Below are 16,574 nucleotides of genomic sequence, written 5' to 3'. Positions count from 1 at the left end.
CTGGACTCGCCCAACATTGGGAACATTTTTCCTGCATCTAGCTTGTCTAGTCCTTTTATAATTTTATATGTTTCTATAAGGTTTCCCCTCATCCTTCTAAACTCCAGTGAATACAAGCCTAGTGTTTTCAATCTTTCCTCTTATGACAATCCCGCCATCCCAGGGACCAATCTCGTGAACCTACGCTGCACTGCCGCAATCACAAGGATGTCCTTCCTCAAATTAGGAGACCAAAACTGTACACAATATTCCAGATGTGGTCTTACCAGAACCCTATACAACTGCAGAAGAACCTCTTTACTCCTGTACTGAAATCCTCTTGTTATGAAGGCCAACATGCCATTAGCTTTCTTCACTGCCTGCTGTACCTGCACGCCAACTTTCAGTGACTGGTGTACAAGGACACCCAGGTCTCACTGCACCTCCCCCTTACCTAACCTAACCCCATTGAGATAATAATCTGCTCCCTTGTTTTTGCCGCCAAAGTGGATAACCTCACATTTATCTATATTATATTGCGTCTGCCAAATATCTGCTGACTAACTCAACCTGTCCAGATCACCCTGCAACCTCCTAACATCCTTTTCACAGTTCACACTGCCACCCAGCTTTGTGTCATCCGCAAACTTGCTAGTGTTGCTCCTAATTCCCTTTTCCAAATCATTTATATGGTAAACAGCTGCGGCCCCAACACCAAGCCTTGCAGCACTCCACTCGCCACTGCCTCCCATTCTGAAAAGGACTCGTTCACTCCTACACTTTGCTTCCTGTCCACCAACCAATTTTCTATCCATGCCAACACCCTACGCCCAATGCCATGTGCTCTAATTTTAGTCACCAATCTCCCGTGCGGGACCGTATCAAAGGCTTTCTGAATACACTTATCCAAGAACTATGGAATTGCAGTTCATGAGGTACAGCAGTCACTTGTATTTATTTAGCTCTTAACAAAATAAAACATTTAAGAATCATTACAGGAGCATTATCAACATAAGAGACAAAAAATATTATAAAAATCTTAAAATAGCATAAAGACAATAGGTTGGCAGAGGAATCTGTCATCTGTTTTGGCAAGTTAAAACTGAGCATGTTCATAGGTTTCAGATACTATAGAGACTTAGAAGAATTAAAGATGTAAATGGGATCTGAATGTACGAAGCCACGGAGCTTGAAATCAATTTAAAAAACAAGGCTTTACTTGAAGCCAGAGGTTTGGTTTCAATAGGTCTTAATGCAGGATAGGATACAAGCAACAGATTCAGATTTTAAACTTACAAAAAGCGCAGTGTGAGACCATAACCTTGAATATATTAGAATAGTTAATTTGAGAGGTAAACAGCTTCAGCAGCACAATGCCAAAGCAAGAATCTGGTTGTATCTAAAATTAGGATGCCATTGTTGGCTAATTAAGAACATTTGGAAAAGCTCAAAACAGATAATCTTTTGAGTTTCAACTGCCCCAACACGGGAGTTTCGATCGCTTTTGTCAGTGGTGGAGGTGATAGGAATGAAAGAATGCTTGATAATGAAATGCTTCGAATTAAAAATTACAATCATTGAGCCAAAATGCCAGTATGATAGAAGAGATAGAAATAAGAGACAATGTTTTAGATTTGAAAATTATTTTGTATATTCAAATAATAAATGCTTTATGCTGTATGGACATCATGACTATTATTACCCTCCATAAGCTTTAGCTGATCTGAATAAATCTATTCAATTAGGATTTGTGATAATAAGCATAGGATTGTGTTTGGCTATGATGTCCTACTTTGTCCCACATTAACAGATGAAACTCACTGGGCTTTCAAATGTTGGGTAACTGGCCCACTAAACCAGATCCCAGGCCCCAATCGGGGGTCGGGGTAGCACTAGCAATGGCTGCCGAGCCAACAGACTGTCTGTCCTTTCCTTACTTGTGTTTAAATAGCATGTATTAAATGCATGTTTTTAGTGTTCTTTAGCTTGTTTTATGTGGGGGTGTGGGGAAAACTTTGTCTGATCTCAACTCGATGGAGATTAGATTTTTTTTCTGTATCGTATCTCCGTCTGCACTGCGGCCCAACATCAAGGAGTTGGCAGCCTTTGCTGGAGACAGACTTTTGAGAGCTCCACCACGGGTGCCTACGGGACTTTAACATCACGGGGCCGGCGATACCTTTGCCACTCTAACCATGGGTGCTTGCGGACCTAACATCACGGTACCCGCGGTCTCTGGTCAGAGATCAACATCAGGAACTCCAAGCCATGGGAGTTTCAACTGCCCCAACACGGGAGTTTCGATCGCTCCGACACGGCCTCCGGCCTTCGACCTCTGGCCGCGGGAGCTTTGATCACGTTGATGGGTGGTTGAACTGCCCTGACCGCGGGAGAAATAACGAGGAAGAAGATTGGACTTTTTTGCCTTCCATCACAGTGAGGAATGTGGGAAATCCACTGTGGGGGATGTTTGTTAATTTATGTATTTGTGTGTCTTGTTGCTTTTTTTTTCGTATGGCTGTTTGGTAATTTACATATCACTGTACCTTAAATTGGTACATGTGACAATAAAAGACCTTTGGAATCACAAGTGCAGGAAAGGAAAGAAAAACATCAAATGCACAAAGTTGGGTGACATGCAAAACTAAACATTGTTACTATCCAAAAGTAATGTGTGGCTGAATAACAAATAACTTACTGAGGGAGATGAAATTCTGTGGGTATTTCAGGTTCAGCTATCATCTCCTAAACATCTTCTGTGACAAAATAAAATATATTTGTTCTCCCCCCTACACAACAGCAGGGCGTTCCGTTCCAACCTAGACACTCCTAGTCACAGAACGCAAAACCTGAAAGAAAGAAAAAAAATAAACTGAATCTTTTGACCTGCTGCTCATTAATCTCTTCACACATTTATAATTCACGGTTCACTTAACTTGACAGTTAAAAAAAAAAATTAATGTACATCGTTATACAGATCTGGGGGTCCAGGTTTTGATTGCCCATCAATGCTGTTGCAGCCATGATTGATGTTTTTCTCTCCTACTTGACAAATGGAAATAAGGTACAAGGAATCTGTCATGGTTTCATTGCTATTGAAAAGAGGAAGTGGAAAGAGTAATTGATACAGCCTCAAGTTAGTGGTTTTCCAATCTTACAATTCAGGACAACAAAAAAGTCACTAAATAGGCATTAGCACTTGTAAACGTATATAGAACTTGCGTATGATAACAAGTGAGCACGATGAAGATTATTGGCAGTGTTTGTAGTTATTGGGCAGGCATACTTAAAACATCAATATAAATGCTCCTTCATACAAAAAAAAGTTAAAAACCCATCACAAGACTAATTGAATAATCCACATAATTGGCTGGTCACCAATGCACAAATGCACAAATAAACTCTATCACTGTGGGTAGGCAATTAAAAGCCAATATTTTAATGCCAGTGTATTTAAGGAGCCTCCTCAAAATTCAATGAAATTGGAAAGTTACCAGAAAATGGGGGTCATTGATTGGCAAAAGTAAAAGAAAAAAAAGTGAAGTAGTCTAGGTAAATGGACTGTTGAAGAAAAAGAGCAGTGGAAGATGAAAGGAAATCCAAACTATATTTAACATTCACAATGAAAATATTATGACTTTAAATGACTAATCTTCAGGTTTATGAACTTAAAATATTGTATTCAAATGTCCATGAGATTAAGCTTCAAGTTCCTTTATCGTGTGGATTCCCTGTAGGCTCTTTCGCAGAGATAAATTGCCGCAATGTTGAAGTGGAACCGGGGAAAAAGATCCAACTGCACTGGGACATCATGGCAAGCAAGGAGCACAACGCTTATTTTACAGCGAGTGTGATTTCATTACCTATGGGCAACTAAAAAAAAAATCCTGTTAGCAATCCAGAATATTGGCATCAGTGGTAGTTCTTGGATAGGTCTGCTCGAACAGAACAGATGCATATTCAAGAGGAAAAATCAAGCATCCTCAAAAATCCTCAGTGAGATGGTGATGCAACTGTTGTATCTTGGATATAAACCAACATTCAATTGAATCAGGAAGACGGAGATAGAAGGCTTGAAACTAGCAAAGTGACTACTACATAAATTATTTACCTGTAGAGAACCTGATGAATGAGAGAGAAGGGGAACTGTGAGAATTAAAATGTTGTGGTGAAAATAGCAAGGGATGCAAGACATGCAAATGCAATTCAGAACATAAATACTGTACTACTTGAAATCTACAAGGATAATTTGCTAGATCCATTAACCTACATATGCTGAAACCACCAGTTTATTTGAAAACAAAATCAATTTGGAGAAAAAAGCTATTTTTACAATATATTATTCTTTTAGTGACAGTTTAGTCAAATTGGTCCTCCCCTTGCACTTCTCCTCGCCTCTTTCTACAATCAGGATGAAGGATACGGACCAATTTCCATTGGGACCAATGTCAATTTCCTTCTGTAGATGCTGCCTGATCCTTTGGCTAAATTTGGCATACTAAAAAAAACTTCTCAAAATGAAGATTAAAAAAAACACTCAATTAAAAAAATGTATGGGGAACACATAAAATACAAGCTGAAGAACCAGCTCATATTGTGCTAATACTATTTCACACCCTAAAATTGACATCCAACTAGTCTTCAAAACTCTCAAAGGTAAAGGATTATTTCAGTTCCTTTCTACTTAAACAATTCAAATACTGGTAGCTATAATAGAAATAACTAAATTCCATCATATAGTGGCACACCAACTAACAAAACTGACATCAATGGCACTGGCAAAAATCTTTCAACAGTCCACGGTAAATTCAAAGCAAGAATGTAAAGAATTAACTCAGCTCATAAGGACGCATATCTTACTCGATATATCTGTTTCACCTTAACCTGGATTTATACACATTATAATTGGTTATAATAAAGACTGCCTCTAGCTCAAGGGCATCAATAAAAATTTTAAAAAATCACAGAATTACAAAAAAGTTATACCACAGGACCACATCTGCCCAATAAGCAAGTTCAGTATTCCGAAAAATGCAAGGAATCGTGGGATTTGTCAAAGGTCATTCATGATTAAGAAAAAGCAAACGAAATGCTGGCTGTACACACTGTGCATAAATTGTTAAGTATTCGACTTGAGGATACGGACTATCCCGCGGTCTAGGTTTAAGCTCAGGGGTGACCGCGCTTTTGCGGTTGCAGCACCTAGACTGTGGAATAGCATCCTGCTCATCAGAACTGCCCCCACCATCAACTCCTTTAAGTCACGACTCAAAACCCATTTCTACTCCCAAGCATTTTTGAGCCCCTCTGAGGGGGCGCTGTAAACAGTTTATGTATGTTTTAACAGGGTCTGTAAATTAACAGGGTCTGTAAATGTTCACTGGGTCTGTCTATCGTTGCATGTATCAAATTAGTACCTGCACTGATGTGAAGCACTTTGGTCAACGTGTTGTTTTTAAATTGGCTATACAAATAAATTTAATATTATTATTATTTATTATTATTCTACCAATGGATTAACCTAGAATTCTGTAAACTCAATAGCGGACAGATGTCGCTCTTTTATAAACAATAATAATAATAATAATAATAATAATAATAAATCCTTTATTTCGAACAGACTAAAACATAAAAAGTATGTATGAAACGGCATACAAAAAACAAAACAAAAAAAAGAATATTTATAAAGTGTCATAAACAATATTTATAAATGAATCGTATGTGTCCGAAAAGGAGCAAGAAGAAGCCAAAGCTTATTAATTCCCACCCCTTATTCAACTGCTTATAATTATCTTATACAAATTTAGCAGCTATAAACACCTATTTCCATATGTACACCAAATTATTTACATTTAAACACTAATCAAATATTTGCAAAGACATACAAAAAAAGAGAAAAAAGAAAAAACCCTCCTGTACTATACAGTATCTTTTAGTCATATATACAATCCATCACCCTATAATCCCCCTTCCCAATGCAATCAGTATAACAAATATCCCACTCAAAATCACCTGTCCTCATCCCAATATCCTTTTAAAAAAGTGTTTTTGTACCTCTTTTTTAAACTGAATTATGTTTGTGCTGGGTTTTATCTCCTGTTCCAAACCATTCCACAAATTCACCCAGCAGATTGCTATGCACATACTTTTAAGAGTTGTTCTGACATTGAGTTTTTTTTTAAATTAAGTTTCCCTCTCAAATTATACCCGCTCTGTCTTTCCATAAACCGGTTTTGTATATTTCCCAAAAGTAAATTATTTCTTGCTTTGTATATGATTTGTGCAGTCTTAAATTTAACCACATCGGTGAACTTCAGTGTATGTGACTTTAAGAATAATAAATTGGTATGTTCAAGATATCTAACGTTATTGACGATTCTTATTGCTCTTTTTTGTAATGTGCATAATGGCTGTAGGTTAATTCGCAGCTGAAATACCAAACTCGTTTATAAGTCTATGTGGCTTTTACAAAACACCAATGCAGATGTTCTGACTCTCTTGCCTTCTCATAATAGCAATGCAGAGAAGGGTAAATGGTGAAATGACAGAGCAAAAGGATATAAAGGGGTGGATACCAAGAGGCCAATGACAGTGGCGGTGCCGCCTGAAAGCAGTGAAGGCATGTTAATTAGATGATCTATCTGGAGGAAATGCAAACAGGCCAAGATTGAGAATGGAGAAAAGAATAAAACAGTTAAAGTCAAGGAACATAACTGTTACTAAAAATCAGAAATAGAAGAGAATGCTGGAAACATTCACCATGACAGGCAGCATTTGCAGAGATCAGTCTATAATGAGCAAAATGGGGAGATAAAATTCTGTTCTTTAACCTGGCAATAGGTTTCATTGGAGAAGTACAGAAGCCAAATACAGGTGCACAACCTTTTATCCGAAAGCCTTGGGACCAGACACTTGTCGGATTTCGGACATTTTCGGATTTCCGAATGCAAGATTTTTAGCGTAGATTAGGTAGGTAGCGCGGGCGGCTTGAAAAGTCTGGAGCAGCTGCCTCCTCCCCGGAGACCGGGAGAATCATTGCATAAATGTTAGTCAGTTAGTTTGGAGGGATTTTATGTGGTGGTGGTGGAGTAGGGGTGAAGGGGGAAACTTTAATTCTTAGTCCCTTACCTGGTTGGCGACTCCCAACCTCGCGGAGCTGACCTCGCGGTCCGGCCGCGGGCGGCGCCGGTTGGAGCTCCGACCCCGGCAACTCTACCCCTGGCTGTGCGGCTCCAAATCCAGCGACGCTCCGCGAACGTTGGGTCGGCGGCCACAGCGCTCCGAAGCTTGCCGCACGGCGACCCGGTAAGGCATTGCCCGCTCCCCGCTGGTATCCCAGCGCTGCGACGCCGCCGACTCCCGACATTCGCGGAGCTGGGGCGTCCGGCCGCGGGCCGCGCTGGATTTGGAGCGCCTCGCAGCCAGGGGTAGAGTTGCCGGGGTCGGAGCTACAACCGGCGCCGCCCGCTGCCCCACCGGCCACAGCGCTGCGGAGCTTACTGCACGGCGACCCGGTAAGGCATTGACCGCTCCCCGCCTCTCCGACCAGGTAGGGGACTAAGAATTAAAGTTTACCCCTTCACATAAAAGACCTCCAAACTAACTGACTAACATTTAAGCAATGATTTACAGATGTTTAAGCGTCTCCTGGTCTCCGGGGAGGAGGCAGCCGCTACAGAAGTACAGACCTGGGTTGACCGTGGGTCGTTTCGGGTCAAGTTTGGCGCCAAACGCGAGCTTTGGTGCGCAGACGACATCTGGAAAAAATGGCCGGTTTTCGGAGTTTTTCGGTTTCCGGAACACCGGATAAAAGGTTGTGCACCTGTATATACAGTGCCCTCTCTAATGTTTCGGACAAAGACCCATCATATATATATATATATATTTGCCTCTGTACTCCACAAGTTGAGATTTGTAATAGGAAAAAAATCATATGTGGTTAAAGTGCATATTGTCAGATTTTATTAAAGGCCATTTTTATACATTTTGGCAAAAATAGGATGGCCAGGTTACCAATTATGACTACTTTAATTGACATGGCATTGCTGTGTCCCAAACATTATGGTACCCTGAAATGCGGGGGGGGGGGGGGGGGGGGAGACACTTTGTAAAAACACTGCTCTCATTTCTACGCGATGAAACCAAAATGCATTAAAAAAGGCCTTAAAACCTGACGATGTGCACTTTAACACGTGATTTTTTTCTATTACAAATCTCAAATTGTGGAGTACAGAGCCAAATAAATAAATGATAGGTCTTGTCCCAAACATTATGGAGGGCACTGTGGGTCAGAATGGGAACAGCATGAGAATTAAAATAATGGACAACTAAATGTTCAGAATCACCCGTGCAGATGAACATTTAGTTGTGATTGCCGAAGCTGTCACCCAATCTACTTTTGATGGAACATGAACGATTTTCAAGATCCAAATAACGTAGATGGAGGGATAAAGACAAGTGAAAAAAGCTGCATCATCTGTGAAAGTTGTTGCGAGCACTGCGCAGTTGATAATGTGGTCAAAGCCAAGGTTTTCCATTTCCTCTGGTTCTAAAGAGTGAGTATCATGGCATGAAAAGGAAATGAACATTAAGATAGATACATGATCCAAGAGAATGCAAAGTGAACAACCTGTGAAGTAATGAAAAAGGTTGATAAGGAAAATATGTCACTGATCAAATTACATTGAAGTGGTCCATATCTGTTTGAAACCTTACATCGCCATCGTTGATTCAATAATAAATATTTGTGTGTGTGTGTTCCCACTCCCTCCTTCACCAGAAAACTGAGGTAACACAAATCCAGTGTGCTGGAAGACACCAGCAAAGAATGCTTAGCAAGTAGCATTAAGGCCCCTGGTGAACATCCCAGATTTCAGAACCACGAACAAGTAGATAGAAAGGCTTTAATTTTTTTTTAATAAAACAAACTATATGTGGGATATTCTATCTTGTTCAGATACAAAATCTCAAGGTGCTCCATTTTTCACGCAGATATCAAAAGCTTACAGAATGTGTTAGAAGCACTGAAAGTGGCCAAATCCACAAGTAAAGCAAATTCCTTGCAATTACCATGTTATGGAGGGATAAGAATTCTTGAAAACGGTCTGCATCGTGATTTTCCGTAAAGCAAAAACCTATTTCCCATTCAATCCCACATTGCCATTGGAGAGGCATCCACTTATCGCTATCCAGCTTTCTATCTGCATGGAAATACACACAATAAACACATCAAGTATAGGCAACATAGTTTAATAATAACTCACAATAAATAACACTAAATAATATGGAAACTCATGAAAAAAACTGTTAGACAGCAAAATGGTCTGAAGAATGGTCTCGACCCAAAACGTCGACTATTCCTTCGCTCCATAGAAGTTGCCTCACCCGCTGAGTTTCTCCAGCACTTTTGTCTACCTTCAATTTTTCCTGCATCTGCAGTTCTTTCTTCAACACTACCGTGTTAATAAAACCCAACACATTATTGGCACTTATTCCGAGAAAAACAAGTTGAAAAAGAACTGATGTTCTTTCGGATTTTGTGTTCATTAAATTCCTCCCCCAGCCCCTCACAAATTACTTATTGTGAATTTTATTTCTGGGTAGTGATTTGTGAATTATTTCAGAGTGATTTTCCATAACCCAAATGGCTATCTCCCAGAATTCGGCTCGTGGAAAAAGCCTGTTTCAAGTATCTATAGATCGTTGCATTTTTAAGATCACATCATGAATGCAATATCTCGTCTTTGTTCCAAACCTGAATTAATCTCATTTTACGTAAATCAGGGAACATCTGAAAATCTATATTGAGGCAAAAACGAAGAGGAAACTGCTTTGTTATTCCCAAAGGTAAGTACAGAACTCTCACATTTCTTTAAATAAGTGAGCTTCACATTTTAACAATGAAAATGTAGCCCGTGTCTTAAATAAATAAACCAACATTTGTTTGGGAGAATATGGGGAGGTTAAATTTACAGTGCCCTCCATAATGTTTGGAACAAAGACTCATCATTTATTTATTTGCCTCTGTACTCCACAATTTGAGATTTGTAATAAAAAATATCACATGTGGTTAAAGTGCAGTCCGATTTTAATAAAAGCAATTTTTATACATTTTGGTTTCACCATGTAGAAATTACAGCACTGTTTATACAAAGTCCCCCAATTTCATGGCACCATGTTTGGGACACAGCAAGTCATGTAAATGAAAGTAGTCATGTTTAGTATTTTGTCGCATATGCTTTACATGCAATGACTGCATGAAGTCTGCAATTCATGGACCAGTTGCTGGGTGTCTTCTCTGGTGATGCTCTGCCAGGCCTGTATTGCAGCCATCTTTAGCCTATGCTTGTTTCGGGGCCTAGTCCCCATCAGTTTTTTCCAGCATATAAAAGGCATGCTCAATTGGGCTCAGATCAGGTGATTGACTTGGCCACTCAAGAATTGACCATGTTTTAGCTTTGAAAAACTCCTTTGTTGCATAAGCAGTATGTTTGGGATCATAGTCTTGCTGTAGAATGAACCGCCGGCCAATGAGTTTTAAGGCATTTGTTTGAACTTGAGCAGATAGGATGTGTCTATACACTTCAGAATTCATTATGCTACTACCATCAGCAGTTGTATCATCAATGAAGATAAGTGAGCCAGTACCTTCAGCAGCCATACATGTCCAGGCCATAACACCCACACCACCGTGATTCACAGATCAGGTGGTATGCTTTGGATCTTGGGCAGTTCCTTCTCACCTGCATACTTTACTCGCCATCTGATATAAGTTAATCTTCAGCCATCACTCTGATGCAAGTTAATCTTCGTATCATCTGTCCACAAGACCTTTTTCCAGAACTGTGGTTGCTCTTTTAAGTACTTCTTGACAAACTGCAACCCGGCCATCCTATTTTTGCGGCTAACCAGTAGTTTGCATCTTGCAGTGTAGCCTCCATTTCTGTTCATGAAGTCTTCTGTGGACAGTGGTCATTGACAAATCCACACCTGACACCTGAAGAGTGTTTCTACTCTGTTGGGCAGGTGTTTGGGGATTTTTCTTTATTATAGAGAGAATTCTTCTATCATCAGCAGTGGAGGTCTTCCTTGGCCTGCCAGTCCCTTTACGATTAGTAAGCTCACTAGTGCTCTCTTTCTTCTTAATGTTCCAAACAGATGATTTTGGTAAGCCTATGGGTTTGGCTGATATCTTTAACAGTTTTATCCTTGTTTCTCAGTCTCATAATGGCTTCTTTGACTTTCATTGGCACAACTTTGTTCCTCAGGTTGATGCAGCAATAAAAGCTTCCAAAGGTGATGGAAAGACGGGAGGAAAGACTAGGTGCTGAGAGCTCTCTTATAGCTGCATTAAGCGGGCAATCAAACACACCCGAGCAATTACAAACGCCTGTTAAGCCATGTGCCCCAAATATTATGGTGCCCTGAAATAGGGGTACTATGTATAAACATAGCTGTAATTGCCACATAATGAAACCAAAATGTATAAAAATGGCCTTTAATAAAATCTGACAATGTGCACTTTAACCACAAGTGATTTTTAGTATTACAAATCTCAAATTATGGAGTACAGAGGCAAATAAATAAATGATGGATCTTTGTCCCAAACATTATGGAGGGCACTGTAGCTCCAAGTTCAAGGTCAAGATCACAATAAACTCTTTAGTGTTTTTTTTTTTATATAGCCTGAGTGTTGCTGAGTGCAGAGGTTCTCTTCACCAGCATTGCCAATGAAATCATTGCCGAATATAATTGTTGGTGTGATACATGTAGCACAGTGAAACCTTTTCTGGATGTGTAGGAAGTATTATAGTTAGAAGGAAATTATTTGACATTTTATAATCTATTCACAGTCATTTTCTTTTACTTTTCATCACAAGCAATTCTGTATTCCAAATAAGAAAGATACTGTATAAACTGCAGATGCTAGTTTATACAAAAAAAAAACACACAAAGTGCTATATTTACTCTGCGGGTCAGGCAGCATACCTCTGGAGAACATGCAGCAATAACATTTTGGGTCAGGACCCTTCCAAGTCTGAAGAAAGGTCCCGACCCAAAACATCACACATTCATGTTCTCCAGAGATACTGCCTGACCCACTGAGTTATTCCAGCACTTTTGTGTCCACCTTTTAAGTATAGCATCCACATGTTATAAATGTACCTCAGATTAAAACTAAGAGGCAGGAAATCTCAAATTTGGCTTTTTTTTTTTTTAATTTACCTCCATTGTACCTCAGATTAAAACTAATGCAGAGGCAAAACAAATCTCAAACTTTTGGCAACTGCATTTAGTTTTTTTTTTGACAAAGAAAATTAACCTCTGCATTGTGACACAATCCCAAGTGTTGCTCAAAAGCACCAAAAATACCAATTATTATCTAAGTAATACAGAGCAAAACATGGAAATCCAAGACTGATAACTTTTGAACTAATCAAATGAGGTTTATTTACCCCACTTTTGAAAGTCATCACTGTCCATTCAGATTACATTTAGTAGCTCTGATTTTGTTCTTTGACGAACAAAGAACAAAAAACTCTGCAGCCCTTCGAGCCTGGTTTGAGTTGGACATGTATCCTCTCTGTGTGAAAAAATTACCTCAAGCTCTTCTTAGCCCAGCAATCTTTCATACCATTGTACTATTCTATAGAACTACCCATGTGTGTTGCTCAAAAGGCACCTTAAACCCTTTAATCGGGAACAATCTTCCAATTAGTCCAACCCCTAAGAATTTTGTAAGTTTCTATAAGATCCCCTCTCCATCTCCTAAATTCTGGAGAGTCTAAACCAAGTCTATCCAGTCTTTCTTCATAAGACAGTCCTGACATCCCAGGAATCAGTCTGGTGAACCTTCTCTGCACTCCCTCTATGGCAATAATGTCCTTCCTCAGATTTGGAGACCAAAACTGTACGCAATACTCCAGGTGTGGTCTCACCAAGACCCTGTACAACTGCAGTAGAACCTCCCTGCTCCTATACTTCCTTTTGCAATGAAAGACCAACTGCTGGCACCTGCATCACTCAATGACTGGTGTACCATTTCACCCAGGTCTCGCTGCATCTCCCCCTTTCCCAATCGGCCCCCATTTAGATAATAGTTTGCTTTCAATTTTTAAAATGGTCATTATACTGCTCTGCCAAACATTTATCACCCAGCCTTTTGAGTCTAGCATCCTCCTCACAGCTTACACTGCCCCCCAGCTTAGTGTCATCCGCAAACTTGGAGATATTGCCTCCAATTCCCTCATCCAGATCATTAATATATATTGTAAATAGCTGGGGTCCCAGTACTGAGCCTTTACCCCCTAGTCACTGCCTGCCATTGTGAAAAGACCCGTTTACTCCTACTCTTTGCTTCCTGTTTGCCAGCCAGTTTGTGAACCCCCAATGCCTTGTGCTTTAAGCATCTTTCCCAGAGGATAATTTGTGAACCTGATGATTAAGGAACATTCAATAAGATCATGATTACCAGGAACGAGACTAGCTTTCTTTTATTTATGCCAGATTTATGAATTATATTAATCATATCGAATTGCAATGATAAAATTCAAACTCTTATCTGGCTTAATATGTTTAGAATTCTGGTTGGTTTAGTTTAGTTTTAGTTTAAAGAATATAGTGCGGAAACATAAGATCAATTAGGCCATTAATTCAACCCATCAGGTCTACTCTGCCATTCAATCATGACTGATCTATCTCTCCCTCCAAACCTCATTCTCCTGCCTTCTCCCCATAACCCCTGACACCCATACTAATCAAAAATCTGTCCATCTCTGCCTTAAAAATATCCACTGACTTTGCCTCCAGTCTTCTATGGCAAAGAATTCCACATATTCATCACCCTTTGAATAGAATAGAATAGTTTCTTTATTGTCATTGTAACATGAACCATGTACAACGAAATTTAAAAATGTCAGCCAGTCAGTGCACCATTCAAACATTTCTAAAAGCTAACGATACATACAAGGTAAAATATTAAAAGATAAACAACTAAAATAAATATCACGAAAATAGCACGCATAAACACCCAACCCTCCATCCTTCTGTCGATTTCACAGTGCACCACAGTCCCTTAGTATGTCTGGCCCCTGCGTTCCTTGGCGGCTACATTTAGTGCTTTTATAGCAGTGGGGTAAAAACTGTTTTTTAGTCTGTTCGTCCTTGTCCTTGTAGATCTGTACCGTCTGCCTGACGGCAACAGTTCAAACAGGGAGTGTCCGGGGTGGGAAATGTCCTTTATGATACTCTGGGATTTTTTGGTGCAGCGGGAACTGTGTAAGTCCTCCAAGGTAAGGAGAGGGCAGCCGACAATCCTCTGGGCGTTGTCAATGGCCCTCTGGAGCGCTTTCCTCTGAGCCGCTGTGCAGCTGGTGTACCACACGCATACACAATATGTTAGTATGCTCTCAATGGAGCACCGATAAAAGGACAGCAGCAGTCTCTGAGTGATGTTATTCTTCCTGAGCACCCTCAGGAAGTGCACTAAAGAAACTTTGACTAAAGAAATTCCTCCTTGTTTCCTTCCTTTAATTCTGAGGCTATGAATTATGAATTCTAGTCCTACACTCTCCCACAAGTGGAAACATCCTCTCCCCGTCCACTATCCAAGCCTTTCACTATTCTGTACATTTGAATTCCCTCATTTTTCTAAACTCCAGCGAGTATAGGTCCAGAAACAGGCCTTTCCTCCCACCATATGTCCGCACAGATCCCAGCACATTAACACTACCCTACACACTAGGGATCATTTTACATTTACACCAAGCCAATTAAACTGTACAAATCTGCACGTCTTTGGAGTGCGGTAGTAAAACGAATATCTCGAAGAAAACCTACACAGGTCACGGGGAGAACGTACAAACTCCGTACAGACAAGCTCCCGTAGTCAGGATCAAAACCAGGCCTCTGGTGCTGTAAGGCAGTAGCACTATCGCTACGCCACCATGCCACCCCTAGAATTCTAGGGTCTTGAATTCTATGCAGCTATCATAACCTGCTGCAAACAGAATCACACACCATCTCTGGATTCCATACAAAACTCCACAGTCTTGCTAAAGAACCACCTCTCTAATTCTACATCAGTGAGATCCAATGGAAGAATTTAGTTGCCATGCACTTGGAGAGCCTACAAATTAAAAATCTGCTTTTGAATTATTCCTCTTCAGCACAATCATTTGTAATGTTTTATTTTTTTAATGTTTTATTTATAAGTTGGAGTTACTTTTGCATTTATTTACATTCCTTTGACAGGCATGGGAGTGTTGCTGATGATCAAAGCTCTATAATCCAAGCAACTGCTTTAGTGTTGAAACAAAGCAAAGCTCCAACTCTGCAATCTATCAAGAGCTGTGATAAGTACTCTTCGCAGCAGAACCTTTAAATTTATAGCAGGCCACCAATCCTGTTCTTTGTTTGGTCGTTTGCACCCACCTTATGTGTTGAGGGCCACCAAGATTGGCCCTCTGCATCAACAGAGATAAGTGCATGCACATAGGTATCATGGGTGGCGAGTCAGATAAAGCTCCTGGAATGCAAATATAGGAAAGTGTGACTGTTTCAGAGCAACAGTCAAGAAAATAAATTATGGTGAATTATTTATTTTGGCTTGGTATCTTGGAAAATCTAGAATTTTCCTACCAGTGCGTATTTAAAACAATTTACACATGGAACAAAAGGCAAAAAAAATGTACAAAGAATACGTATGGTTTGAAAAGGGGCCATATTTTTAAAATATTTTCAAATGGGTCAGCTGCACTTTGATAACACAAAGTGAATATAAGACAAGTGGTGAATTAGGGAACACAATTGGTTGGGACATGTCGAATTGATGATAATGCAAAGTCGATCAGAAACTAGAGAACCAGTTGTTATTTTAGAAATTGAAGATAGAATGCAGTGTTGGATTTGAACTGGAAAACTCTGTTTCAATGCAACCTCTCAGCCGTAATCACACTAATCTCTAAAGAACAGAGTCAGTTCTTTTGTCACAAGAGGCTGTTGGAATTGACAACCATCGCTTCTATCGACACCTGTACAGTGATATTCTGTTAAAGAATGCAACATAAAGCTTTTAATTTGTAATAACAAAAATAAACTTATTGCTATTGAAAAGACCTTTCATTTAGAAAATCATGCAGGGAAAAATAATGTAGAAAAAACTAATTCCAGATGCTGGTTTACAAAATAAGACAAAATGCTGGAATAAGACAAAATGCAGGAATATTTTCTCCAGAGATGCTTCCTGACCCCGAAGTTAAAAAGCCTAAATAACAATGGCGAAATACAGTGAAATCAGTGATCAGAAAAATAAACAGCAGATAAAATTGCACTTCTGAAGAAACTTTTTTCAGGATAACAACTTTTGAAATGGCTAATTTAATGTTCAGAGAAATCTAGAAATGATCGGAAATCCACTTGTTTATTCTAGCCATTCATTTAATTCAAAATCTCACCTACAGGTTTCAAATATTTTAATTTAAATTACCAAGAAAAATCAAACACAGCCAATTAATACAAACACCGATGAACACTGAAATAATTGTTTCTTCATACAAGTATTCATGCATATACTCAAGTATTCAAGTTATCTAGCT

The 16,574-nt window shown here is 39.5% G+C and overlaps 1 protein-coding gene across 5 annotated transcripts in view; it reads right to left on the bottom strand.

The window, feature by feature from the left end:
* The window catches only part of LOC129702045 (cohesin subunit SA-2-like), a 147,371-nt gene that overhangs the window by 91,008 nt on the left and 39,789 nt on the right, over positions 1 to 16,574 (bottom strand). For 3 of the 5 annotated variants that reach the window (XM_055643565.1, XM_055643562.1, XM_055643564.1), the window contains exon 2: positions 2,678 to 2,828. In XM_055643565.1, the coding sequence (XP_055499540.1) occupies positions 2,678 to 2,721 (44 nt within the window). In that variant the 5' untranslated portion in view covers positions 2,722 to 2,828. Of the gene's footprint in view, positions 1 to 2,677; positions 2,829 to 9,048; positions 9,180 to 16,574 lie in introns of those variants that run through there. The other 2 variants (XM_055643563.1, XM_055643566.1) reach the window with 2 other exon arrangements.

The sequence above is a fragment of the Leucoraja erinacea genome, chromosome 12, assembly GCF_028641065.1.
Source record: "Leucoraja erinacea ecotype New England chromosome 12, Leri_hhj_1, whole genome shotgun sequence".
Classification (NCBI taxonomy): domain Eukaryota; kingdom Metazoa; phylum Chordata; class Chondrichthyes; order Rajiformes; family Rajidae; genus Leucoraja; species Leucoraja erinaceus.
This window is presented reverse-complemented; position numbering and strand designations above follow the sequence as displayed.